Source organism: Ostrinia nubilalis, chromosome 26, assembly GCF_963855985.1.
Source record: "Ostrinia nubilalis chromosome 26, ilOstNubi1.1, whole genome shotgun sequence".
NCBI lineage: Eukaryota > Metazoa > Arthropoda > Insecta > Lepidoptera > Crambidae > Ostrinia > Ostrinia nubilalis.
Window position 1 is genome coordinate 7,751,718 of NC_087113.1, and position 21,796 is coordinate 7,773,513.

Here is a 21,796-nt window from a genome sequence, read left to right on the forward strand (position 1 = left end):
ACACATAAATTTTCTTTGCGTCGAGCAGTCGGGTAAAACGATACAAGGATCTAAACTTTGTGTTCATTTTTGGGTGATGACAAAATATCCCGATGTCTGCCTGCATCTCAATATTAATCGCATATTGCATGGCAAACAATGAAGGATAGTTAAATTTTGTTATTTTTTATACGAAGATGATTTTCAATTTCACCGTTAGTCATATAGTGTTAAATATTCTTGAGGTACGACGAATAAATCCCACGTACCTATACCATGACACCCTGTATGTATATGTAACGTATGAGAGGGAGAGTCCAATGATAGGCGAACATCAGCGAACGAACGCGAGCAACGTTCTGCTTGCGAATTTTTATTCTTCAAAATGATTTCTTCTGATATAATTGAATGTTTTTATTGGTATTTAATATCAATGCTATTCTTTCTTTTGCACAGTTACACCGACCTGCAAGTCGAACCAGCCAGTGGTGTTACGTGCCGCGAGAGGGGAAATGATCGACATCGAATGCGATTTGGATGCCAACCCTAAGGTAAGGCCATGTTAAACACTGGCATCTTATGTAGTTGTAATATGGGGCATTTTTCAACAAAAATGCATGATGACGTGCTCTCGACTGTTCGTTTCAGCCAAAGAACGTCTACTGCTGGACAAAGATCTCCCCTAAGGATTTCCACAAAGACCGCTCCTGCGCTACCCGTTGCAGGTACTTCCCGCGATCTTCACTAGATCTTCGGTCTTTGATCTTCGTCTGGCCCGTGGTCGCCACTCAAGAACTTTTGTCCCCCAACGGTCATACTGATATAATACAGGCTGTCCTCGTCCCTGCTTCTCACTTGATTTAAAGTGATGATCAGGCCGAAGACGAAAGCGAGTTTCACCCGGAATCCTCAACCACAGAGGAAGTCTAACTGCCGGAACACTGCAATGTTGATAACTTTCTTAAAATGATGTATCTGTTTTATTAATATCTATGAAAAATGGCAACACCGTATTTCTATAAACGGTTGCCATACCTACGTAATAAAATGAAACCGCCATTCCTCGCAAATACCAGCATTTCTCATTTTATCGTTAATGTTAATGCGAAACTCCACAATTCAACGGGCAAATAAGTACTTTACCGTATTTGCGGTCGAAATATGTTTATTTTGCGAAGACTGTGTATTATTTGATGCATTTAATATACAGAATGTTACAAACATTTTCAGATCTCAAAGGGGATGATTCTCATGATGATCAAAATCAATTATAGTTCTTGCAACTCACGAAGGCGAGTGAGTTTTACTTGTGTAAAACTTGTGTACATGCACATAACGACATAGTGTAATGTCTATCAAAACTTTTGGAAAACGAACAGTTACCGAGCCACCACACATGTAAAGCTCACTCGCCTTCGTGAATTGCAACAACTATAAGTCAAAAGTCTACAAGCGTTTTCAAGAGTCATTACGAATCGTCTCGCTCGCAGGCTCGACGACTTCCAGCCTCCCGAACAAGCCGGTTTCCGAAAAGGCTTTAGTACCATAGACCACATACATACGCTAAGGCAGATTATACAGAAGACCGAGGAGTATAATCAACCACTTTGCTTGGCGTTTGTGGATTATGAGAAAGCCTTCGATTCGGTCGAGACCTGGGCAGTGCTACAGTCTCTCCAAAGGTGCCAAATTGACTATCAATATATCGAAGTGTTGAGGGGTTTGTACAAAAACGCCACAATGTCGGTCCGCCTCCAGGATCGGGACTCGAAACCTATCCAGTTGCAGCGAGGGGTAAGACAGGGAGACGTCATATCTCCAAAACTGTTTACCACCGCCCTGGAAGATGTCTTCAAGCTTCTGGACTGGAACGGATTTGGCATAAATATCAACGGCGAGTACATCACCCACCTTCGATTCGCGGACGATATCGTAGTCATGGCTGAGACCTTGGAGGATCTAGGCACAATGCTCGATGGCCTCAGTAGAGCCTCTCAACAAGTGGGCCTCAGAATGAACATGGACAAGACAAAAATCATGTCTAATGTCCGTGTTGCACCCACTCCTCTGAAGGTTGGAGATTCTACACTCGAAGTTGTTGACAATTATGTATACCTGGGACAAACAGTCCAGTTAGGTAGGTCCAACTTCGAGAAAGAGGTCAATCGTCGAATCCAACTCGGATGGGCAGCGTTCGGGAAGCTTCGCCATATACTCACGTCCGAAATACCGCAGTGTCTCAAGTCGAAAGTATTCGACCAATGCGTGTTGCCAGTGATGGTATACGGATCTGAGACGTGGTCGCTTACTATGGGCCTCATAAGAAGGCTCAAGGTCACCCAAAGGGCGATGGAGCGGGCTATGCTCGGAGTTTCCCTGCGTGATCGAATCAGAAATGAGGAGATCCGCAGGAGAACCAAAGTAACCGACATAGCTCGTAGAATTGCTAAAATTAAGTGGCAGTGGGCGGGGCACATAGCTCGTAGAGACGATGGCCGTTGGGGCAGGAAAGTTCTCGAGTGGCGACCACGGGCTGGAAGACGTAGCGTGGGCAGGCTGAGGCAGACGCTACTAGGTGGACCGACGATCTGGTAAAGGTCGCGGGAAGAGCCTGGATGCGGGCAGCGCAGGACCGTTCATTGTGGAAAACCTTGGGGGAGGCCTTTGTCCAGCAGTGGACGTCATTTGGCTGAAACGATAAGTCAAAAATCGATGTAGAAAATTGCTTCTTTAAGCATTCAAAGTTCGATCGATTCCCTCTTTTCCACTAAACACCGCGATCGAGGGTCCCTCCCCGTCTGATAAAAAAAAAACAGTAGAATTCCAAAAAATATAACATTAATAACTTGAAAGATGCAACTCTTAAAGGCTAAACATTTCAATAACTGCAAACATTTATCTAGTTCATTTAGTTCACCACTAATAAAACTGCCTAAAATGTCCAACGAAATTTTAATTACGTTTCCACATACACCCTGTATGTTACGTCATCCCTTTGTCCAAGTTATTCCAATTTGGATTTCCCGGTGTTTTTAAAGGGACACACAGTTGCTCTAATTGCAAACCGGTTTTCGGGATTGGTGAAAATAGAGAAGTTCCCGGCTTAACCCGCTCCGTATAACCGGGTGGCCCGATAAATTGGACGTTTTCCAGGGCTCTCGTGTATGACTTTTGAGTGTTGCAAATATGCTACTTTTGAGTATTTGCCACAAGATAGACCGAAGACATCATAGTTGCAGGTAACCGGTCATTATGGAAATCATTGGGGAAGTTATGTCAGAGTAAATACAAATGAGTAGGTCATCTTCATAGAAACGCACCGAGCGCGGTTTGTATGTGAGCGCGCCAATACGTATGCGGCGCGCACGCACACACTGACAAAATTTAGCGTGGATTAGCGGGGTGTTGCGCTGATAACCTACTCATTTGTATTTACTCTGGTTATGTTCAGCAGTGGAAGTCCTATGGCTGATATGATAATGATGAAGTATTGATCAAATATACTTTGTGGAACATCTTTATGAAGGCAGACGTGTCACATATTGGTAACTAGCTTTTGCTCTCGTGAATTTTCTATCATAGAAAGACTTTTGCCCGCTTTCGCCATCAATCACGAATTTTTCAGTGACCCCTATGGTAACACTTATCACTACTTATCAGGCATTTTGTTTTCATAGTGGTCACTCAAAAATTAGGGATTGGTGGTGAAAACGGGCATTAGTCTCCCTTGCAAATACCGAGTAAAAACTATCCTACATTTTATATTGTTATCTCACCTCTTTCCCACCACTGCAACTCCTGATAGCCAGGATCTACAGCTTGGCCTCCAATGAAACCCAACCAGTGAAGGCTAGTAGTCCCAGGAGATAGCTAACTGTCTTGGAACCCGCAACGAAATTAACCAAAGGAATATGTTCTAAAACAAACTAAGTATCTTTATGGCAAAAGAAAGACGGATAGACGACGATACTTTTTAGACCGCCTCTGTGGTCTAGTGGTAAGACCACCTGCTTCAGACGCAGAGGTCCCGGGTTCCATTCCCAGAGCGGGCAGATTTTTCTGTTCGGTTTGGTTGGTGGTAGGGCTTGTTCCTGGCTAGCTACCACCATCTTACCTAAGTCTGTCGCCATAAGAACAATGTTAACAGCATTGTTGTGTTCCGGCAGTTAGAGGTATTAAGATAGCTAGTTCCTCCGTGGTTGAGGATTCCGGGTGAAGCTCGCTTCCACCTTCGGCCTGATCATCACTTACCATCAGGTGAGACACAGGCCAAGAGCTTCCTCGTTGTGGATAAAAAAAAACTTTCGCATTCTAGTAGGGAATTTAGTGCAATGATTTGTATGGAGACCCCTCCACTTTGGTATAGAAGGCTCATTTTTGCACCAGTTGTTCTTTGGGTGCTCCTGAGTAGATTTCCGTCGGTAGACATCGGGAGCCCCCCCTGTGGTAGCAGGGGGAGGGGGGGCAAGTTTCCTACTGCCGCGCTTCACTTTAAGGCCCATATCTTCAAAACTATAGGTATTAGGGCAAGTGTGGTGTCATTTTCGGGTAATTAAAGGATAGCGAATTCATTTCTAGAACAAACTTTTTGCCTTTTCATACAAAAAAATAGAAATATTGAGAAAAAATCACAAAAACCAAAAAGTATTTTTTTAAATAAACGTCGTTTACTTTTAAACCATTGGAGATAATCTAATAAAAAAAATATTTTCTGAAAGCTACATTTACCAGGATTATAAATATATACCATTGTATGGTACTTTTTTCGAAAAAAGTAGGTGATAAATTTTTTTTCTTCAGGACACAGCGGGCGAATTTTACTGCGCGTCGGAAAAAAATATTTATTTTATCCATGAATTCATACTATTTGGTTCATAAGCAAGTAAGGATTATTATTTTAGAATTTATTTATAGTTCCTGGCACATCAAGCTAACATGATTTGTATTTTTTCTTCAATTAATTTTGAACTCTATGTGTAAGACATAAGGTTGAAAATAGCTTAAAGACATTTTAATATTGAAAATATCATAAGAAGAAAGAAGTAAATAAAGAACTTGAATTTGTCTAAACGTCTAATTATTATTTTAATTAACACTTTCTACATACTATTGTACCAGTGATTTAACGGAAAGGTAAGTGTGAGGAAAGTGAGGATTGATAATCATAGTACGGAAGATTATTTTTAGCACAAAGGCTACGGCTGTGACCATTATAGTTGTTTGTTCAGACAGCACCAGCTTCTGCACTACTTCTTGCACTTACATATTATATCTCACCATTTTCAGGCAAGCTTCGGCAGCTACAGGCAAATCGGTCCATGTAGGCTCCATGTTGCTATCGTCTCTGGTCCACCCCCAACCAGTCGGGTAAAGGGAAGACTGAGTCGGTTGCTTGCAACTGACCCTATACGCGAACCCCTTGATACACTGCCAGTAGCCAATGCTGATACAAAGCTGTCTGGGTTATTTTATGTAGGGCCACACCTAAGCGTAGTCCACAGCGAGCCATTAGGATCTTTATTCTCCCTTTTTTATTCCCTATCATTCAAAAAAATCCTATTCATTAGTTAGGTGAATTAAGCGTCTGAGTGAAAGCCAGCTAATAGTATTCTGATGCCGGATATGCTGACCCAAGCAGACACTAGACCTCCTTACAGTATTAAGTGTTTCATGGACCCCACATGTATTCGAAATGCTCGAGAGCTTCTGTTGTTAGGCCCATTTTGTGGGACATGTGGTTTGCTCCCCAGTTTGCGTACCTGTAATTGCTTGGGCTTACGTTTAATGAGTTTTCTTCATGACCCTGTATTTCCCTATAGGAATGATTTGGAGAGGCTTATATCGCGTTGAAGCTTTCCCATTCAGCCCTGTGCTTCTTGGATATGGCCATATTATGGCCATGAGGTATGCTTTTAGATAAAGATACTATCAGTTCTGACCCAATAGGTATCGTCTCTGACCCTTGTCTCGCTAGACTGTCGGCTCTCTCATTGCATTCGATCCTTGTATGTCCAGTATTGTCCAGGTATCCCACATCAGGTACACTTTGTCATGCCTTCTGAGTTTGTTCATCTTTAAGATTGCATCTAGAATAATTTTAGACTCAACCTTCACTGAGGCGATGGCTTTGTTTGAGTGCTGCCTGGCTGTGGCTCAGGATGTAAATATTGCGTTTTTTACACCCCTGTTTTTAGTGCACACATAATTATAGCGTATAATTTAGTTGAAATACTGTAGCAAACCTTCTTAAACGTTCACTGTGTTCGTGTTTACAGTAGACGCCCGCTCCCGTTCCGAAGGCCATCTTGGCTTGGAGCTGTCAGTAAACCAGATTAGGCTGTTCTGTTGGGATTTTGGTCCTCTTTTCTGGTCGTCCCTTGTTCAAGATCTATCCACTTATTAGCTTAATCCACTGTTTTCTTTTCACTTATCATATTAATCCACTCGTATTGTTTTAGATCAACTACCTCCTGCTAATACTACATGCTTGACTATGAACGAGTGCTGTAAGTGCCCACAAACCTAGGCAGTTTTGTATCAGAATCGGCTACGGGCAGTATATCAAGGGCAGTAATCATGTTCTTATGATTTTTTCAAGTTATTTAAAATTTAGTAGGTATATCAAGGGGTTCGCGTATAGAGTCAGTTGCAAGCAACCGACTCAGTCTTCCCTTTACCCGACTGGTTGGGGGTGGACCAGAGTCGATAGCAACATGGAGCCTACATGGACCGATTTGCCTGTAGCTGCCGAAGCTTGCCTGAAAATGGTGAGATGTAAGTGCAAGAAGTAGTGCAGAAGCTGGTGCTGTCTGAACAAACAACTATAATGGTCTCAGCCGTAGCCTTTGTGCTAAAAATAATCTTCCGTACTATGATTATCAATCCTCACTTTCCTCACACTTACCTTTCCGTTAAATCACTGGTACAATAGTATGTAGAAAGTGTTAATTAAAATAATTATAATAATCATTAGACGTTTAGACAAATTCAAGTTCTTTATTTAGTTCTTTCTTCTTATGATATTTTCAATATTAAAATGTCTTTAAGCTATTTTCAACCTTATGTCTTACACATAGAGTTCAAAATTAATTGAAGAAAAAATACAAATCATGTTAGCTTGATGTGCCAGGAACTATAAATAAATTCTAAAATAATAATCCTTACTTGCTTATGAACCAAATAGTATGAATTCATGGATAAAATAAAAATTTTTTTCCGACGCGCAGTAAAATTCGCCCGCTGTGTCCTGAAGAAAAAAATTTTTTCACCTACTTTTTTCGAAAAAAGTACCATACAATGGTATATATTTATAATCCTGGTAAATGTAGCTTTCAGAACATATTTTTTTTATTAGATTATCTCCAATGGTTTAAAAGTAAACGACGTTTATTTAAAAAAATACTTTTTGGTTTTTGTGATTTTTTCTCAATATTTCTATTTTTTTGTATGAAAAGGCAAAACGTTTGTTCTAGAAATGAATTCGCCATCCTTTAATTACTCGAAAATGACACCACACTTGCCCTAATGCCTATAGTTTTGAAGATATGGGCCTTAAAGTGAAGCGCGGCAGAAGGAAACTTGCCCCCCCTCCCCCTGCTACCACAGGGGGGGCTCCCGATGTCTACCGACGGAAATCTACTCAGGAGCACCCAAAGAACAACTGGTGCAAAAATGAGCCTTCTATACCAAAGTGGAGGGGTTCTTGCACTAAATTCCGTACTATTCATTACTAACGAGCAAAAAGCTTTTTTATTCCTTGAAGCCTTGCCTTTCAATAACAATTTATTGAAAGTAAAATGTTTTTTCGTATACGATAACGTCAAAGTCTCTATTATATTATACGATTTTTGTAACAAGAACACAGTGGATTTTCCTACGCAAGTGTTTAAGATGGAGTAAATTAACATCAGAAACAAATAAATCTTAATTTCTTACATAAAACATGAGGATTTAATGAAACAATTACTGAAACGGAGAGTATACTTTACAAAGAGCAGCCAACATGCCTGATTATATGTAGATCGTTTCACCCACCACTTTTTGGTCGATGGAACCGCTGGGTGCGGGGAGTTGGATCCTCCCTATACTATGACAGAGGTCGCGGGTTCGATTCCCGCATATAATATTATATTTTACAATGTTCTTTAAATAATGAAACGCTGAATTGCTAAACTCAAGTGGTAGTGGGTAGAGCACATAACTCGTAGAGTTGAGGGCTTAGTGTGAGTTTACATCAAAGGTCTACTAGCGAGCGCGTTAAAAAAATATATGAAGATTTTAGTTCTTGAAAGATTCCGCTAGGGGCGCTGTACAATCCGTCATACATTTACATAATGTAAATTCGTACTCATACGTAAACTCACACTACGCTCCCTGAGTTGGGGCAGAAAAGCTCTCAAGAGGTGACCACGGGCTGGAAGACGTAGTGTGGTGGACTAATGATCTGGTAGAGAGCTGAAAGACCGGATGTTGTGGAAATCTTTGGAGGCCTTTGTCCAGCAGTGAACATCATTTGGCTGAAACTAACGAACGAAACGGCCGAGCCTCATATTTAAAAAACATCGTTATTTTTTACTAAGATGTAGATTGTAGAGATTGTAAAGGTAAGGCTTAATAGTGTGAGGCTTGTGATCTAAGCTTTTAAAGTGAGCCATAATATTATGGTCTCGTCTTAGGCAAAATTTTACTTGAAAACATTTTCCGTGGGATAACACAATTAAAACAAGAATCAATACTCACAAATAGAACAGAAATGTCGAGTAATTCAAAACTAGTAATTTCTAAGGTTGCACCACCTAACTTTAACCGTAACTATAACGATAACCTGTGCTTTTTGTATGGAGTTTGTTAGATGTTTGACGTCTGTTAAAGTTAAAGTAAGATGGTGCATCCCAGCCTAACGCCCGTATAGTACTTATTATTATTCTGTGCCCGTATTCAAACGATGCTTTCTTAAGTGAAGCAGCAAATCGAACGCACAGTGTTGAATAAATCTCTGTGACTGGTTCGTGTGGTGACCCTATGCGTCCACGCGCACTGTGAGACCTCAAGAGCTTCCTCGTTGTGGATAAAAAAATAAAAAAAAAAAAAAAAAAGTAATGTTTGTGAATACGGGTGTTAAAAGCTTTTAATTAAGTACATTACACCTACAAGAAAGGACTGCAACAAAACTGCCCAAAACAGTCATCAAATATGTCGGTTTAATAATCTTATTAAGCCGAGATTTCTAGCATTATTCGCATGCAATTTCTACGTAAATCCGTATTCATGTTTATTGTACCTGAACAAAGGAAGGCATACATTGTTTTAATTTGTTTGCCGATCTCATACCTCGTATTGATCGTGCATCGAAACAGAGTTTCGAATAATTACAGGTTTTCAATTGATTCGATGCAGAGAGGAAGTTATGTACACAGCGTTTGCTATTATTTCATTAAAGATTCATTTTATCCACTAACTTGGAAAAAACTTGCCTCAGATGGGAAGTGAACATGACTTTTCGCTTTCTGGTTGAATTGCTCTGCTATATGGTGCGGACATTCTTTAGATGGCAGCGCGAAAACCTTTCCTTTGCGTATCGAATATAAGTTCGTTAAGAACAGACGGTGAAACGCAACTGCAACGAAACTGCAACGTTGTGATGATTCTGATGAATGAAACTGAAACTGAAAGTTTCAAACTGGTCACGTCATGTGTGGTCTCTCAACGGACGCTATGGCAGAAACTTAGATGCAACTCAAAAGTAACTAACAGTTGCAGTTTCGTTGCAGTTGCGTTTCACCGTCTGTTCTGGGCCTTAGGGAGGCTGTATTAGGATAAGCTTTATTAGATTACTTCAAATGATTTTCAATAAGGCGACAGTTGGTAACAACAGCTGTACCTTCAACTCTACTTTTAGGTCATATTACAAAAAAGTTAAACGCTTGTTGAGCACTGGTTTAAAATGACATTTCCATACAAATCCTTCTTTCATCTTCTCGTTCTTAATCAATAAAAGTTATTTTCTAAATAAGATTTGAAGAAGAAGCTCAAAGTTGCACAGCGTGCTATGGAAAGGGCTATGCTCGGTGTTTCTTTACGAGTTTGAATCAGAAATGAAGAGATCCGTAAAGGAAGTAAAGTCGATGACATAGCCCGACGGATTAGATAGCTGAAATGGTGATGGGCAGGGCACATAGTACGCAGAACTGACGGCCGATGGGGCAGCAAGGTTCTGGAGTGGAGGCCGCGTACTGGAAAACGCAACGTGTGACGTCCACCCACAAGGTGGACCAACAACATCGTGGTCGCATAGCTGAGATGATGATGATGAATTTATTTATTTATTTATTTATTTATTTATTTATTTGACATTTAGAAATTAATGTATAATTTATTACTATTTAATTAATTTTTAGTCTGCACTCTGTATTAATTTTAACTGTGGAAACTTTGCTGATTTCTGTCCTATTTTTTTTGTGCGATTATTTGTCTGTATATCAAAATTGTTTGTTTCCCTAATATAAATAAATAAATAAAATAAATGAAATAAGATTTAAATTAACAATTCTTTTCAATTCAACCGGGCAACATGGAAAACATTGGGGAGGCCTTTGTTCAGCAGTGGACGTCCTATGGCTGAGATGATGATGATAACAATGGTTTTGTCCACAGGATGCCATGTTCTACCACTGGTGGTTCAACAGCTCAGCGCACACCAAGCATGAGCTCACCACGTCTCCTGCTACCTCTGCTAATAGCTCACCTGGTAAGTGTAAGAATACTTATCTCTGGATAGAATTGAATAAATAAGTTTTATCAAGTTCTGGGCCAAAAAATCATAGCCGATACCTAAGCGGACATGGACTTTATTCTACTGAAGAATTTTAGGCTGTGAATAGTAAAAAAATCTGGGTAAGAAAGAAAAGTGGGGAAGGGAAGGAGAGGTAGGTACTTCGGTAGAGTAGAACAAATAGCGCATAGGTAAAAATAAAGGCAGCAGGAAAGTGCTGTATGCCAGGCCGCTACCTATTCATTATGGTAATCATTGAGGGAGGCCTATGTTCAATAGTAGACGTCCTGTGACTTAAATGATGATGATGATGACAGTAGAACAAGACCACCCCCATGTCCCCCATTCTTCCCGTAGATGTAAAAGCGTTTAAGGAGTGTAGTTTAAATCCTACATTTACCTCTGGTATATTAGAGAGGGTAGTTCCTGCAGTGGAGACTAAATGACCTGATGATGATGAGGGTATTCTCCTCAGGTGTCTTCACGTACATGGTGAACACGTCATCGGACTACGGCTGGGTGCAGTGCTCGGGGACCAACTCCGTGGGTAGGCAGACGAAACCCTGCCTCTTCCATATCCTGCCTGCTGGTAAGTGTTACTTTAAGAATTAAGGTCCATAGCACACGTATCAACCCAGAAAGGGGTCAACACTTTCGCCGCGAGGCGAGGCGTTTACGTTACGGTGCGTACAAAGAAAACTGACCGCCTCGAGTTGATACGGTTACGATTTGTTGCCTGGTTGAAAAGTGTGCTCCGTCCTTTAAGGTGAATACTCTAGCATTTAATGTAATTGTAATAGGTTCTATTATGCAATAAACGTGTAATCTGATGTGCTATCGTTGGTACACTATTAATGTAGGTAAAGTAACACAACGTTTTATCGGTATTATAAAGCGATCTGAGTTAGGGCTCTTCTCCACCAAGACATCCCGTTTTTTACAGAAACTGCTTTTTACAGTATCCCGTTTAGTAGCTTTTTAATATTAACATTCAAATGAACATCCCATTTGGAGTAGCCCGCTAAAAACCAGTCTGTTCGAATTTGAAATTCGGATTTCAAACAATCTTTTGCGGGATCCAGTAATCCAAAACTGGATTGCCGTGAGAAAAGGCCCTTTAACTTGTAAGCTCAGATCAGAACAGCCTTTCTAGTAGAGAAGATGGCACATCAAGCTAATAACTGTGTAGTTTTATTCAGTTGTAATTAGAGAGCTTTTGCAACAAAAATATAAAAGCACTGTCGGCTACATACATAATTTTGCTAAGTATAATCAACATAACGTATTACAACTCATACAATTTTCATACCCATATGTAGATTCCGCAAAAAATATGGCAACAATTTCAAAAAGAGCGCCGCGTGTACATTTTCGGTATTGCCACTAGCAATTCAAATGACAACAGAGTCTGGCCTGACTCCAACACTTAGGGTTGCCAGTTCAAAAGTAGAACTTGATTAAATCAACCGTGATATTTTCAATACGTACCCAGAACTTGTTTTGCAGCCAATTTTTGGAGGGATTTGAATTTTTGATGTAGAATAGGAACTTTTTTGTTAGTTATTGTTTGAATAGTTTGATACACAGTATGGGCATGTTCCCACGGAGACATCGCTGTTTTGCAAGAACCGTTTTTTGTAGGATCCCGTTTTACAAAACATATACGTTTATGTTTTACTACTGTATACGTGTTTTAATAATAAAACGTTCACACGAACATCCCGTTTGCACTTTGCAGTCTCGCAAAAAACATACACGTTTAAATTTTTTGTAATTCGAATTTTTCAAATTCAAATTCAAAACGTTTATTTCATATTTCTCATGACAGTCCAGTTTTGCGGGATCCTGCATTACTGGACAAAACTGGATTGCCGTGGGAACGAGCCCTAATCTCTATTTCAAACTATTTAAAAACGCTACAATTTTTGTAGATGGTCGTGCGCTAGTTTTATTTCTAGGAATTCATAAATTACAAGCCACTGATTGTTATCAACAAAACACTGCTTAATTGTCTGTATGCACTGCACGCTATTGTTCAAACTAAATACTAATTCATACTTGAAAAACTACCCCCTGCACACTGGCCCATTAAATTGTTCCGAAGCAGTGGTAGGGTTAGTATACAGGGACGTGTAAAACGCGCTTTTCAAAAGTCTATTTGCAGAAAATAATCTACTTTCATGACTTTTCATAGCTTCCATTGGTGAAAATTGCAATGTTTTCTGCATTTTTAGTAAAATTTTACTTTTAATTTACTCAAGGTATTGTTAACCCAGTTTTACAGTTTTTTTTTTTGTTATTTGGTTTTCTGAATAAAGAAAAAAAATCATAAATAAACAAAATAAAAAAGAAACACAGTGTCTATTTTATGCATTCTGTAGAACACAAAATATTTATAGAATACTTAGTTAACAATGGATAGCCATTTATACAACAAAAAGAAGAATCATTAGCTATTTTTAGAATACCTTAAAACTTTTGTGTTTAGAAAATTTAAAAAAATGTTTACCATCGCTGATGGCCTAAATTATGTTAATTTCCTATTTCTATTTTTCCTCATGGCAACCCTAAACAGTATTACAGCAAAAACTTTTAGGTTACCAAGCTATTATATTAATGTCATCGGATTCACCACCCCTGTAATTAAATTTCGCGTGCTAGACAAAAATGGCGGCGTTTTTGGCTGATGAATTTAAAATATTTTTCCTACTCGTCATTTTTTGACAAGCTGTCCAGTGAAACGTGGACAGCATGTGATCATAGTGATAGGGTAATAGCATATTTAGTGGTACACTTGCAATTGGTTTAAGAATCTCGGTCAATTATCTAGATCAGTGGTTGTCTGGGCTACGACTCATCAAATACAAGTTCTCAAACTCGGGACCCACCTATAGGATAATTACCGTTACCAACATACCTAAATAAAGGACTTTCCAAATTACAATCCGTTCGGGCGGCTGACAGTCGCACCCTGTCCAGCGGTTGGATCGGTAGGGTGGTGTGGTGGCCTACAGGCATACCATTCGCCATTCAGATTGAGGTATCTTGATTCTTGTCTTGTCAGCAGAAGGAATTCCTATGAATCCCTTTCATCTGGTACTCTAATAACTAATTTAAAAGAAATACGTTTGTATGAGAAGCTCACCAATTCTCTTTATATCGATTTCTTAGTAAAAGGATATACTTACACGAGATCTGTATTACTATTAATAAAGACCGTATAAATGAGGAAAACTATTTCCACACCATAACGTTTTCCAAGAACAATTTCTCTCTAAATTCTTCCGTCTTCGGTGAAAAAGTAAAGGGGAAAATATATGGAAACCCCGTGATTTCCCACGTGTCATGTCACACGTCCTTCTACAGTGTCACGTCAAGCTGGGCGACGAATGAAACAGAAACCGGCAATTATCAAAGTAATATAGCCACAAGCTAACGTTTTAATGCTAGTCGTTGATAGCTGTCTGTGTATCCAGTTATTTAAGTTGACACTGATAAAAAAGTAATGCTTACAATAAACTGAACTATAGTTCGTTCGCTGTAGCATGGTGCAGGTGACAGATTTTTCTGTTCGGTTTGGTTGGTGGTAGGGCTTGTTCTAAGTCCGCCTGGCTAGCTACCACCATCTTACCTAAGTCTGTCGCCATAACAATAATGTTAACAGCATTGTTGTGTTCCGGCAGTTAGAGGTAAGATAGCCAGTTCCTCCGTGGTTGAGGATTCCGGGTGAAGCTCGCTTCCACCTTCGGCCTGATCATCACTTACCATCAGGTTAGATACAGGCCAAGAGCTTCCTCGTTGTGGATAAAAAAAAAATACCGAATTGTCATATCATTCGTAACAGGTTACAGTGTCAGGACACTGCCTATTGGCCATATTGGACGTAAAGAATAGTACATCCCTTCTGAAGTGATTCGGTTACAAACATTCCACCATGTTTTTTTATTAATAAATTTTTCTTCCTCACAGACAAACCATCAGCAGTGAAGGCGTGTGAGATCACTAACGTCACTTACGACTCCTTAACCCTCAACTGCACTCCTGGTCATGATGGCGGCATCCGACAGTCGTTCCTTCTGCAGGTAAGTATTTGCTATTTATACCAAAAACATTTTCACATAGGTGCCAAGACGAGGCCGTATGGCTCGCACTACTATGAAGTTATAAGACTTCATAGAGCCACAATAATTTTAACTCTACACGTAAGTCAAAATATGTGGCATGGCCGTTTTGCTGTCGACTTATGGGAGAGATGAATTCATTCACTATTTAATAAATACTGGGTCATTTAGAGGTAGGTACTTTAGTCAAAACAAAATAAAAATCATATTTATATAATTAATATTTTAAAAAAATAGCGGAAACAAAGTAAAAAGAAGTACCTACAAGCTGTTAAAAATCATATCGATACCTTCAGGTTCAATTGTCGTATAAACCAAAACCCTACTTTTCAGGAGAGCCAAAAAATTTTTGATTTTTTTTTTAATAAAAAATTCGTAACTTTTTTATTTGAGAAGTTATAAAAAAATGTCCAAGAGAAAACATTTTTCAATTTTTGCGATGAAAAAGTCAAAATATTTAAAAAATAGGCATCTTCAGTAGTTTTAAAGTTAGCTTGGAGTTACGTCGTTGAAAAAGGCACTCGGTGGTTTATACGACCCATTATATTTGACCTAAAAATAACTCTTTACGTCGTATTTGAATTTTTTGTAAACACGAGACTGAAATTGATGGCTTAAAGACCATTAGATGTATTTTTTTGGTTTATATACCCATTGATAAAGTGAGTTATTCAAATGTATTATTAAAACTATGTATGTAAATAATGTATTGTTTACTATTTCCAGGCTTTTGTTGTTTAGAGAATTTGCACAAAGATATTTAACAGTGTAAAAAATATATTTGGTTGAGGTAGAAATAATAAATTTGCTTGCATACGAAAAATATCATTTTTTTTTACAATTTTGCAGGAAAATTATGGCAAAACAAATAATATTTCTAATAATTCTAAACAAAACTAATCACCATAAATTTTGAACAAAAAAATACAATTACAGCAAAACATTAAGACAGCTTTCCTGGTTCTCTGCTGACGCATATTGATTTCGTTTGGTTATGATAAATTTTGCATGAAGAGAAGAGCCCCAGTATGCTCAGGAGAAGGATTTGTAATTTTTTGAGAATTTCTCTAAGGAATTTATATCTTTACAAGAAACCCAAATTTAAATTACAGCTAAAAGTAACCACTACTGGCAACAATTAAAAGTTGGAGTACTTGTAAAGTAATAAACTATTACAGAACATCTCAAAAGGGTATAAAATGATGACACTATGGCTTGTTTTCTTTGTTTAAAAGTCTTGAATTCATCACATTTAGTCGAGATCAATAGGCTAGATGACAAAATTTAAATTATTTGTCCGTCAAACAGATAATTAGAAAATATGAGACTCATATTTTTTATTTTCTTTCATAATTTAATAATATCAGTGCTACATCGAGTTGAAATGGCGCGATACGTCACTCTTGAGTAGAATTTTTACTCAAAAGTGACGTCACGCGACATTTCAACTCAATATAATACAGTAATTCTTCGATTATGGGAAAAATTAAAGTATGAGTCTAAATTTTCTAATTCTCTGTCTGACGGACTAAATAGAGTTTCGATTTCATGACCCGGTCATCATTACTATTCACGGATGTACTGGACCTGGAAAGCAACCTTATATATCTAGTTATTATCTTTAAAAGTAGAAACAATCAACTTTCTTTACTTTATAAATAAGAAAAACTTACTTACTGTACATACATACATATGTGATGCAATAAATAAATGAATATGAATATGAAACAGATAATTACCATATTGAATACGTGGACTTACGACTTTGAATCTGGACATAAAACGCCATGTCTTTAGGCGTAAAAACCATTTTCAATTACGAGAGAGTTTTACGTCCTGGCTTAAAAAAATGTATGGTTGATACATCTTAGCAAAAATACCAAAAACAAGCGTTCGGTTTTTACACTGTTTATAAGGTATTTATTTATCTTTTACGCTATAGTTTTTTGGGGCGTATAAACATTTTTTTAGCGAATTTCAATATTTCGAATATACAGCTCGATAGAGAAAAAAATTCTGATTAAAATGGTATATATAACTCGATTTGGCCAAAATGGTTTATACGACAATTGAACCTGAAGGTGTCGATATGCTGCTTTTACACTGCGCGGAAATTAGCCAAGTCAAGTCAAAAAAACAGTGGGGTGGGGATGAAAAATGTATGAATTTCATCCCCACTCCTCTGTTTTTTTGACTTGACTCGTCTAATTTCCGCATAGTGTAAATCCGCCAATAGCGAGGACGTTTTCCAGTAACTAACTTTCAATAAACAAACAGAAGGAAAGAAGAATAAATAAATAATAAATTACTTACATCGTTTTATCTATCGATCTCATTTAAAAGGCCTTAATGTGTTTTGACTACAGCCTTTGCGGGACTCTCAACACATTACTCTTGCTTGGTCTCTTCAATGATTTATCAACAACTTACTGAACAATCTCAGCTTAGCCCAGACTACGAGTATAAGTACCTCTTTCATAAAACAATGCCATAATTCTTACACCCAGTTACGTTAACCATCGTTAAGTAAACCGTATCCTTACCCCTTAACGCAAGGGGCCGGCAATTCCCCCCACACGAAACTGTCACATTGGATTAGTTGTTTACTTGTCTTCTAAGATTATATTTGTTTTTTCTTACCCGTTGCCGATGAATTGGGGTCTTAGCCAGCTGATTTATTGCCCCGTTTCGGTGTATCTCACTTATTTATTAAAATGAAACGATGTGTGTTTTTGTTTGAGTAAACGGAGCATCGCAGTGTGAAGCAAGATTTTGGAACACGGATTTTTTGGAAAATATTAGGATATCAAGGTAGCGCTGCCGTCGAACGCATTAAAAAAAGATAAATTTTACAAACACTTTGTGCCTATTATTGTTTATCTTTTCCAATCTTAAAAGTAGGCCAAAGTTAAAACGTAAACCTTTACATGTTTAGACTGCGCACATTATCTGGACGACAAGGTGACGAATAATAATGTAATTTATAGTTTTAACACCCTTCGATATTCCTAAGCATGCAGCGGCATGCTAAATTAAACCATTAACATTGCAATTCAACAGTATCATTAAAACTATAATGAATATTCGTCACCTAAAAATCCATTACCGTGCCATCCCGAAAATGTGCGCAGTCCCTTAGGGTATGTCTGCACGTGGAAAAAAACTTTAGAGGGTCGTGCTCCTGCAATGGAGACTAGACACCTGACGATGAAGAAGCTTCTCAACTGTATCTTTGTCCAGGTCTTCGACATGGCCACCGGTCTCCTTCTCCGAAACATCAGCAACGACGAGCCAGAGTTCGAAGTCGGGGGGCTATCAGCAAGCATGTCCCTTGCCGTGTCAGTGCGAGCCTTCAACAAGAAGGGCTCTAGCGAACCGCTGACCCTGACGTCCAGTTTGCTGAAGTACCCTCAACGGCACACAGGTTAGTATTTATTTACAGGTTTCACAATAGGTAAAGGTATTAAGGATTCAAGCTGTGTGCCCCGCTGACTGCCATTTAAGTTTTGCACTGCAATTTCAGTATCGGCTATACCGGTTATATTGGTCCTCCTACAGTGCTTCTCATATCTGATTCGATGACGTAAGCAGTTAGGTAGTAGGCATGCAGGACTGGTGGAAAATCCTGTTAAGTCCAGTAATGGAACATTTTGGTTGAAACGTTGATTCCGAAAGATGTTCATGTACAGTCGCGGAATGAAAAGGTTCGTCACCTTAGTGTCGGTTTTCGCTTGCACTAATAGGTACTGTGAGAGTCAAACCTGCCAACATAACAGTGCAAGAAACAGTGCTGCTAACATTTAAATAAATATGACGTTTGCTAACGAATAAGGTTTTGCTTGTTTATTTTTCTATCCCATCAGTGTGCAATGCAATGATGACATTGACCAATTGACAATAGTTTTTTTTATTTAAAAGAAATAATAATGGCAGTTTGAACCAACAAGAAGGTTTTAGTTTATCAATCTTAATAATCTTCTTGACAAGATAAATCGTCAAACAACTTTGATCTGAATAATTTTGAACTTTACTGACGAACAGTTAAAGATTATTTTCTCTAACTCGAGATTATTCTGTAACATAGTTTCAAAAGGTAATATGTGCTCGCGATTCGTTGAAGGAATCAATTTGAAAACTGACGAACCTTTTCATTCCGTGACTGTACATGTGTCTTCCTGATAAAAATCAATAATATTAAACCTACCTAGGACAAAAAAAACTAACTCCATAAAACTATTTTATTGCTTACTAGTTTAAGCACTTTTATCTGTTAGGTAAGTAGGTATTTGTCAATTTTAACGATTTCTTCGTAATAACTATATACTACCTACGATACAAATGTTGTTTGTTTAAAGGATTTTTTATTTAAAGGAAATCAAACCCAATCAAGTAGCTTTATTGCCTCAGTTTCGATTACCTGCATTACACAAGCGTCCCGTGGTACAGTAAAGCCAGCGTGTCCACTAGGTCAGATTGAATTAGTGCCTCTAAGTGCGTGCTCTGCGAACTAATGGCCGTTAATGAAGACGCAGACTAATGAGGCTGTAGACGCCGCTATTTGTAGGAAAAGTCTTATTTCTTATTATATTTTATCTAAAATAAAGGTATAATCTTTCATCACTCATTACGAGGTACACCATAGATATTTTACCCTACTAATATTACAAATCATTGAGGATGGATGTTTGTTAGTTATGGTCTCTTTCACGTAAAAACTACTAAATGGATTTAATGGACTAATGCCCGTTTTCACCATCAATCCCTAATTTTGAAGTGACCCCTGTGGTAACACTTAACAGGAATTTTGTTTAAATAGGGGTCACTTAAAAATTAGGGATTGATGGTGAAAACGGGCATTAGTGTCCAGTTTTAAAGTACACGATGCGTTACGACAGCGATGCGACGCGTCGCCTAGGCACACTGTACCTACACGTTTGCAGCGCCGCACCGCAACGCATCGTGTGCTTTGTCTCTAAAGTTTGATTAGATACTAATGCCCTTGGCTGTGTGATTCTCTCAGAGTAGAGTAGGATCACCTTCTCTTCCCATGGATGTCGTTAACTATAGGACAAATACGCGAACATCAGCACTTCCCAACCCGCCTGCCCAGCATGGGAAGTGTAGTCCAAATTCTCCATCTGTCTCTGATATTTATAAGATAAGATAAGATAAGATAATACTTTATTGCCTCGTTTTTAAATGCTTTACAAACATAGAAATATAAACAAAAAAAATACATTAAAAAACATAAGAGGCAAAAGGATGAGGCTCAGCATATGCGAGGTCAAGCATACCCCACCCCGCGCTTTATAGAGGGTCGTGTTCGCTCCAATCAGGGATGTTATGGATATCCGTAACCGTAACCGTAACTTTCGGATATCCGAAATAAAAAAATATCCGTAACCGTAACCGGTGTAATATTATTCCTATATCCTTAACCGTATCCATAACCGAAACTACATATCCATAACATCCCTAGTTCCAATCCAGTTAGTTGTCCCAATAGGTACTCTAGTCCAGCGGTTCCCGAAAGGTGGTCCGCGGAACCCTGGGGTTCCGTGGAAAGGCCGCAAGGGTTCTGTAAAAAATATTATCCCACGTTTCGTGACTGACGTTGTTCGCTCGCACCGACTTGTTTACGCACAAGGGAGGGGCAGGGCATGCGGGCGGAGTAGTACGGGGGTTCCGCTAGGAAAAGTATAATCAATTAGGGTTCCTTGGCAAAAAAAAATTTGGGAAACCCTGCTCTAGTCAAGCTTCTCTGGCGACCAAACTGATCCTGTGGCTAGTAGGAGTTGAAGAGGTACGAATAAGAGAAGGGGTAGTCTTTATAGCACACCACAACAAATAAAAATACATAATATTGTACAGATGGATCTAAAAAAATTCTAGAAACTCAAAGCATTAATTTTGTCCTCAGCGCAAGTCCCAGTGAAAGTGGAGTTAACAACAGTGCTGATAGTCGTGCTGTGTGCTGTTGGTGTTATTGCTGCTGTAACAGCCGCATCAGCTGCTGTGTTCTGCTGTCGGTACTGCCATGAGAGGGACAGTAAGTACCTAACAACCTTACGGCTGCAGTGGAGGCCATATACACCCACAAGACAGACGACCTTACAAAGGTAGTAGGAAGGCGTTGGATGTAGGCCGCTACTAAGTGGAAATCATTGGGAGAGGCCTATGCCCAGCAATGGATGTCCTATGGCTGAAATGATGATGGATAAACTTTACGACTACTGATACCTAGTGGTTTTGTGTACTGCGAGTGTGATGTAAGTCTCTACTTCTGTGTTATAATGCCAAATTGTATTGAAATGGATAGTAAGTTTGTTTCCTCTCCATCTGCTGCTGAAATTCTTTTCATATTTTAACTTATTTGGTATGTAGTTAGTTTAGTTCTCATTGATTAAATCTTTAGATCCATGAACACCTGTTTCGTTCCTTCCAGATAAAAATGAGAAGGACAAACGCCAGCAAGATGAAACGTCAAATATACCACTGACAGGCACTAAAGAGACAGAAAGCGTTGATAGCTTAGGTAAGTCCCTACTGGTATCCCTAAAAAAATTGTAAAGTGAAATACTTAGGATTTTTATTCAGATACAAGTAACAGCTACTGGTTACTTAAAAAGTCGATTCCAAAGTTTATACCATTCCTTTTAAGTAACAAACATAATCAAACATTAACTTAACAAGTAATTGAACTCAACATTACTACTATTTGAGATGTAAACAGGTCAACTGCTCATTTTTCTCGGTCCACCCAAGTGTTAACTTCGTTGGTACCAAAATCTTACTAATATTATTAATGCGAAAGTTTGTATGGATGTCTGGCTGGATGTTAACATGTTTGTTACTCTTTCACGCAAAAAATACTGAAAGGATTTTGATGAAACTTTACAGTATTATTGTTTAACAAATAGGCTAT

General features: G+C 38.7%; 1 protein-coding gene and 1 long non-coding RNA gene across 2 annotated transcripts in view; both read left to right on the plus strand.

The window, feature by feature from the left end:
• Window positions 1-18,458, plus strand: part of LOC135084437 (nephrin-like) — a 271,506-nt gene extending 253,048 nt beyond the window's left edge. The window contains exons 13-18 of the mRNA XM_063979220.1: window positions 436-530; window positions 10,633-10,726; window positions 11,226-11,339; window positions 14,720-14,832; window positions 18,112-18,295; window positions 18,430-18,458. Of these exons, the coding sequence (XP_063835290.1) occupies window positions 436-530; window positions 10,633-10,726; window positions 11,226-11,339; window positions 14,720-14,832; window positions 18,112-18,295; window positions 18,430-18,458 (629 nt within the window). The remainder of the gene's footprint in view (window positions 1-435; window positions 531-10,632; window positions 10,727-11,225; window positions 11,340-14,719; window positions 14,833-18,111; window positions 18,296-18,429) is intronic.
• Window positions 18,459-20,794: 2,336 nt separating this feature from the next.
• Window positions 20,795-21,406, plus strand: LOC135084622 (uncharacterized). The gene is made up of 2 exons (XR_010259907.1): window positions 20,795-20,920; window positions 21,317-21,406. It is a non-coding gene; the product is annotated as an uncharacterized LOC135084622 (long non-coding RNA).
• Window positions 21,407-21,796: the final 390 nt, after the last annotated feature.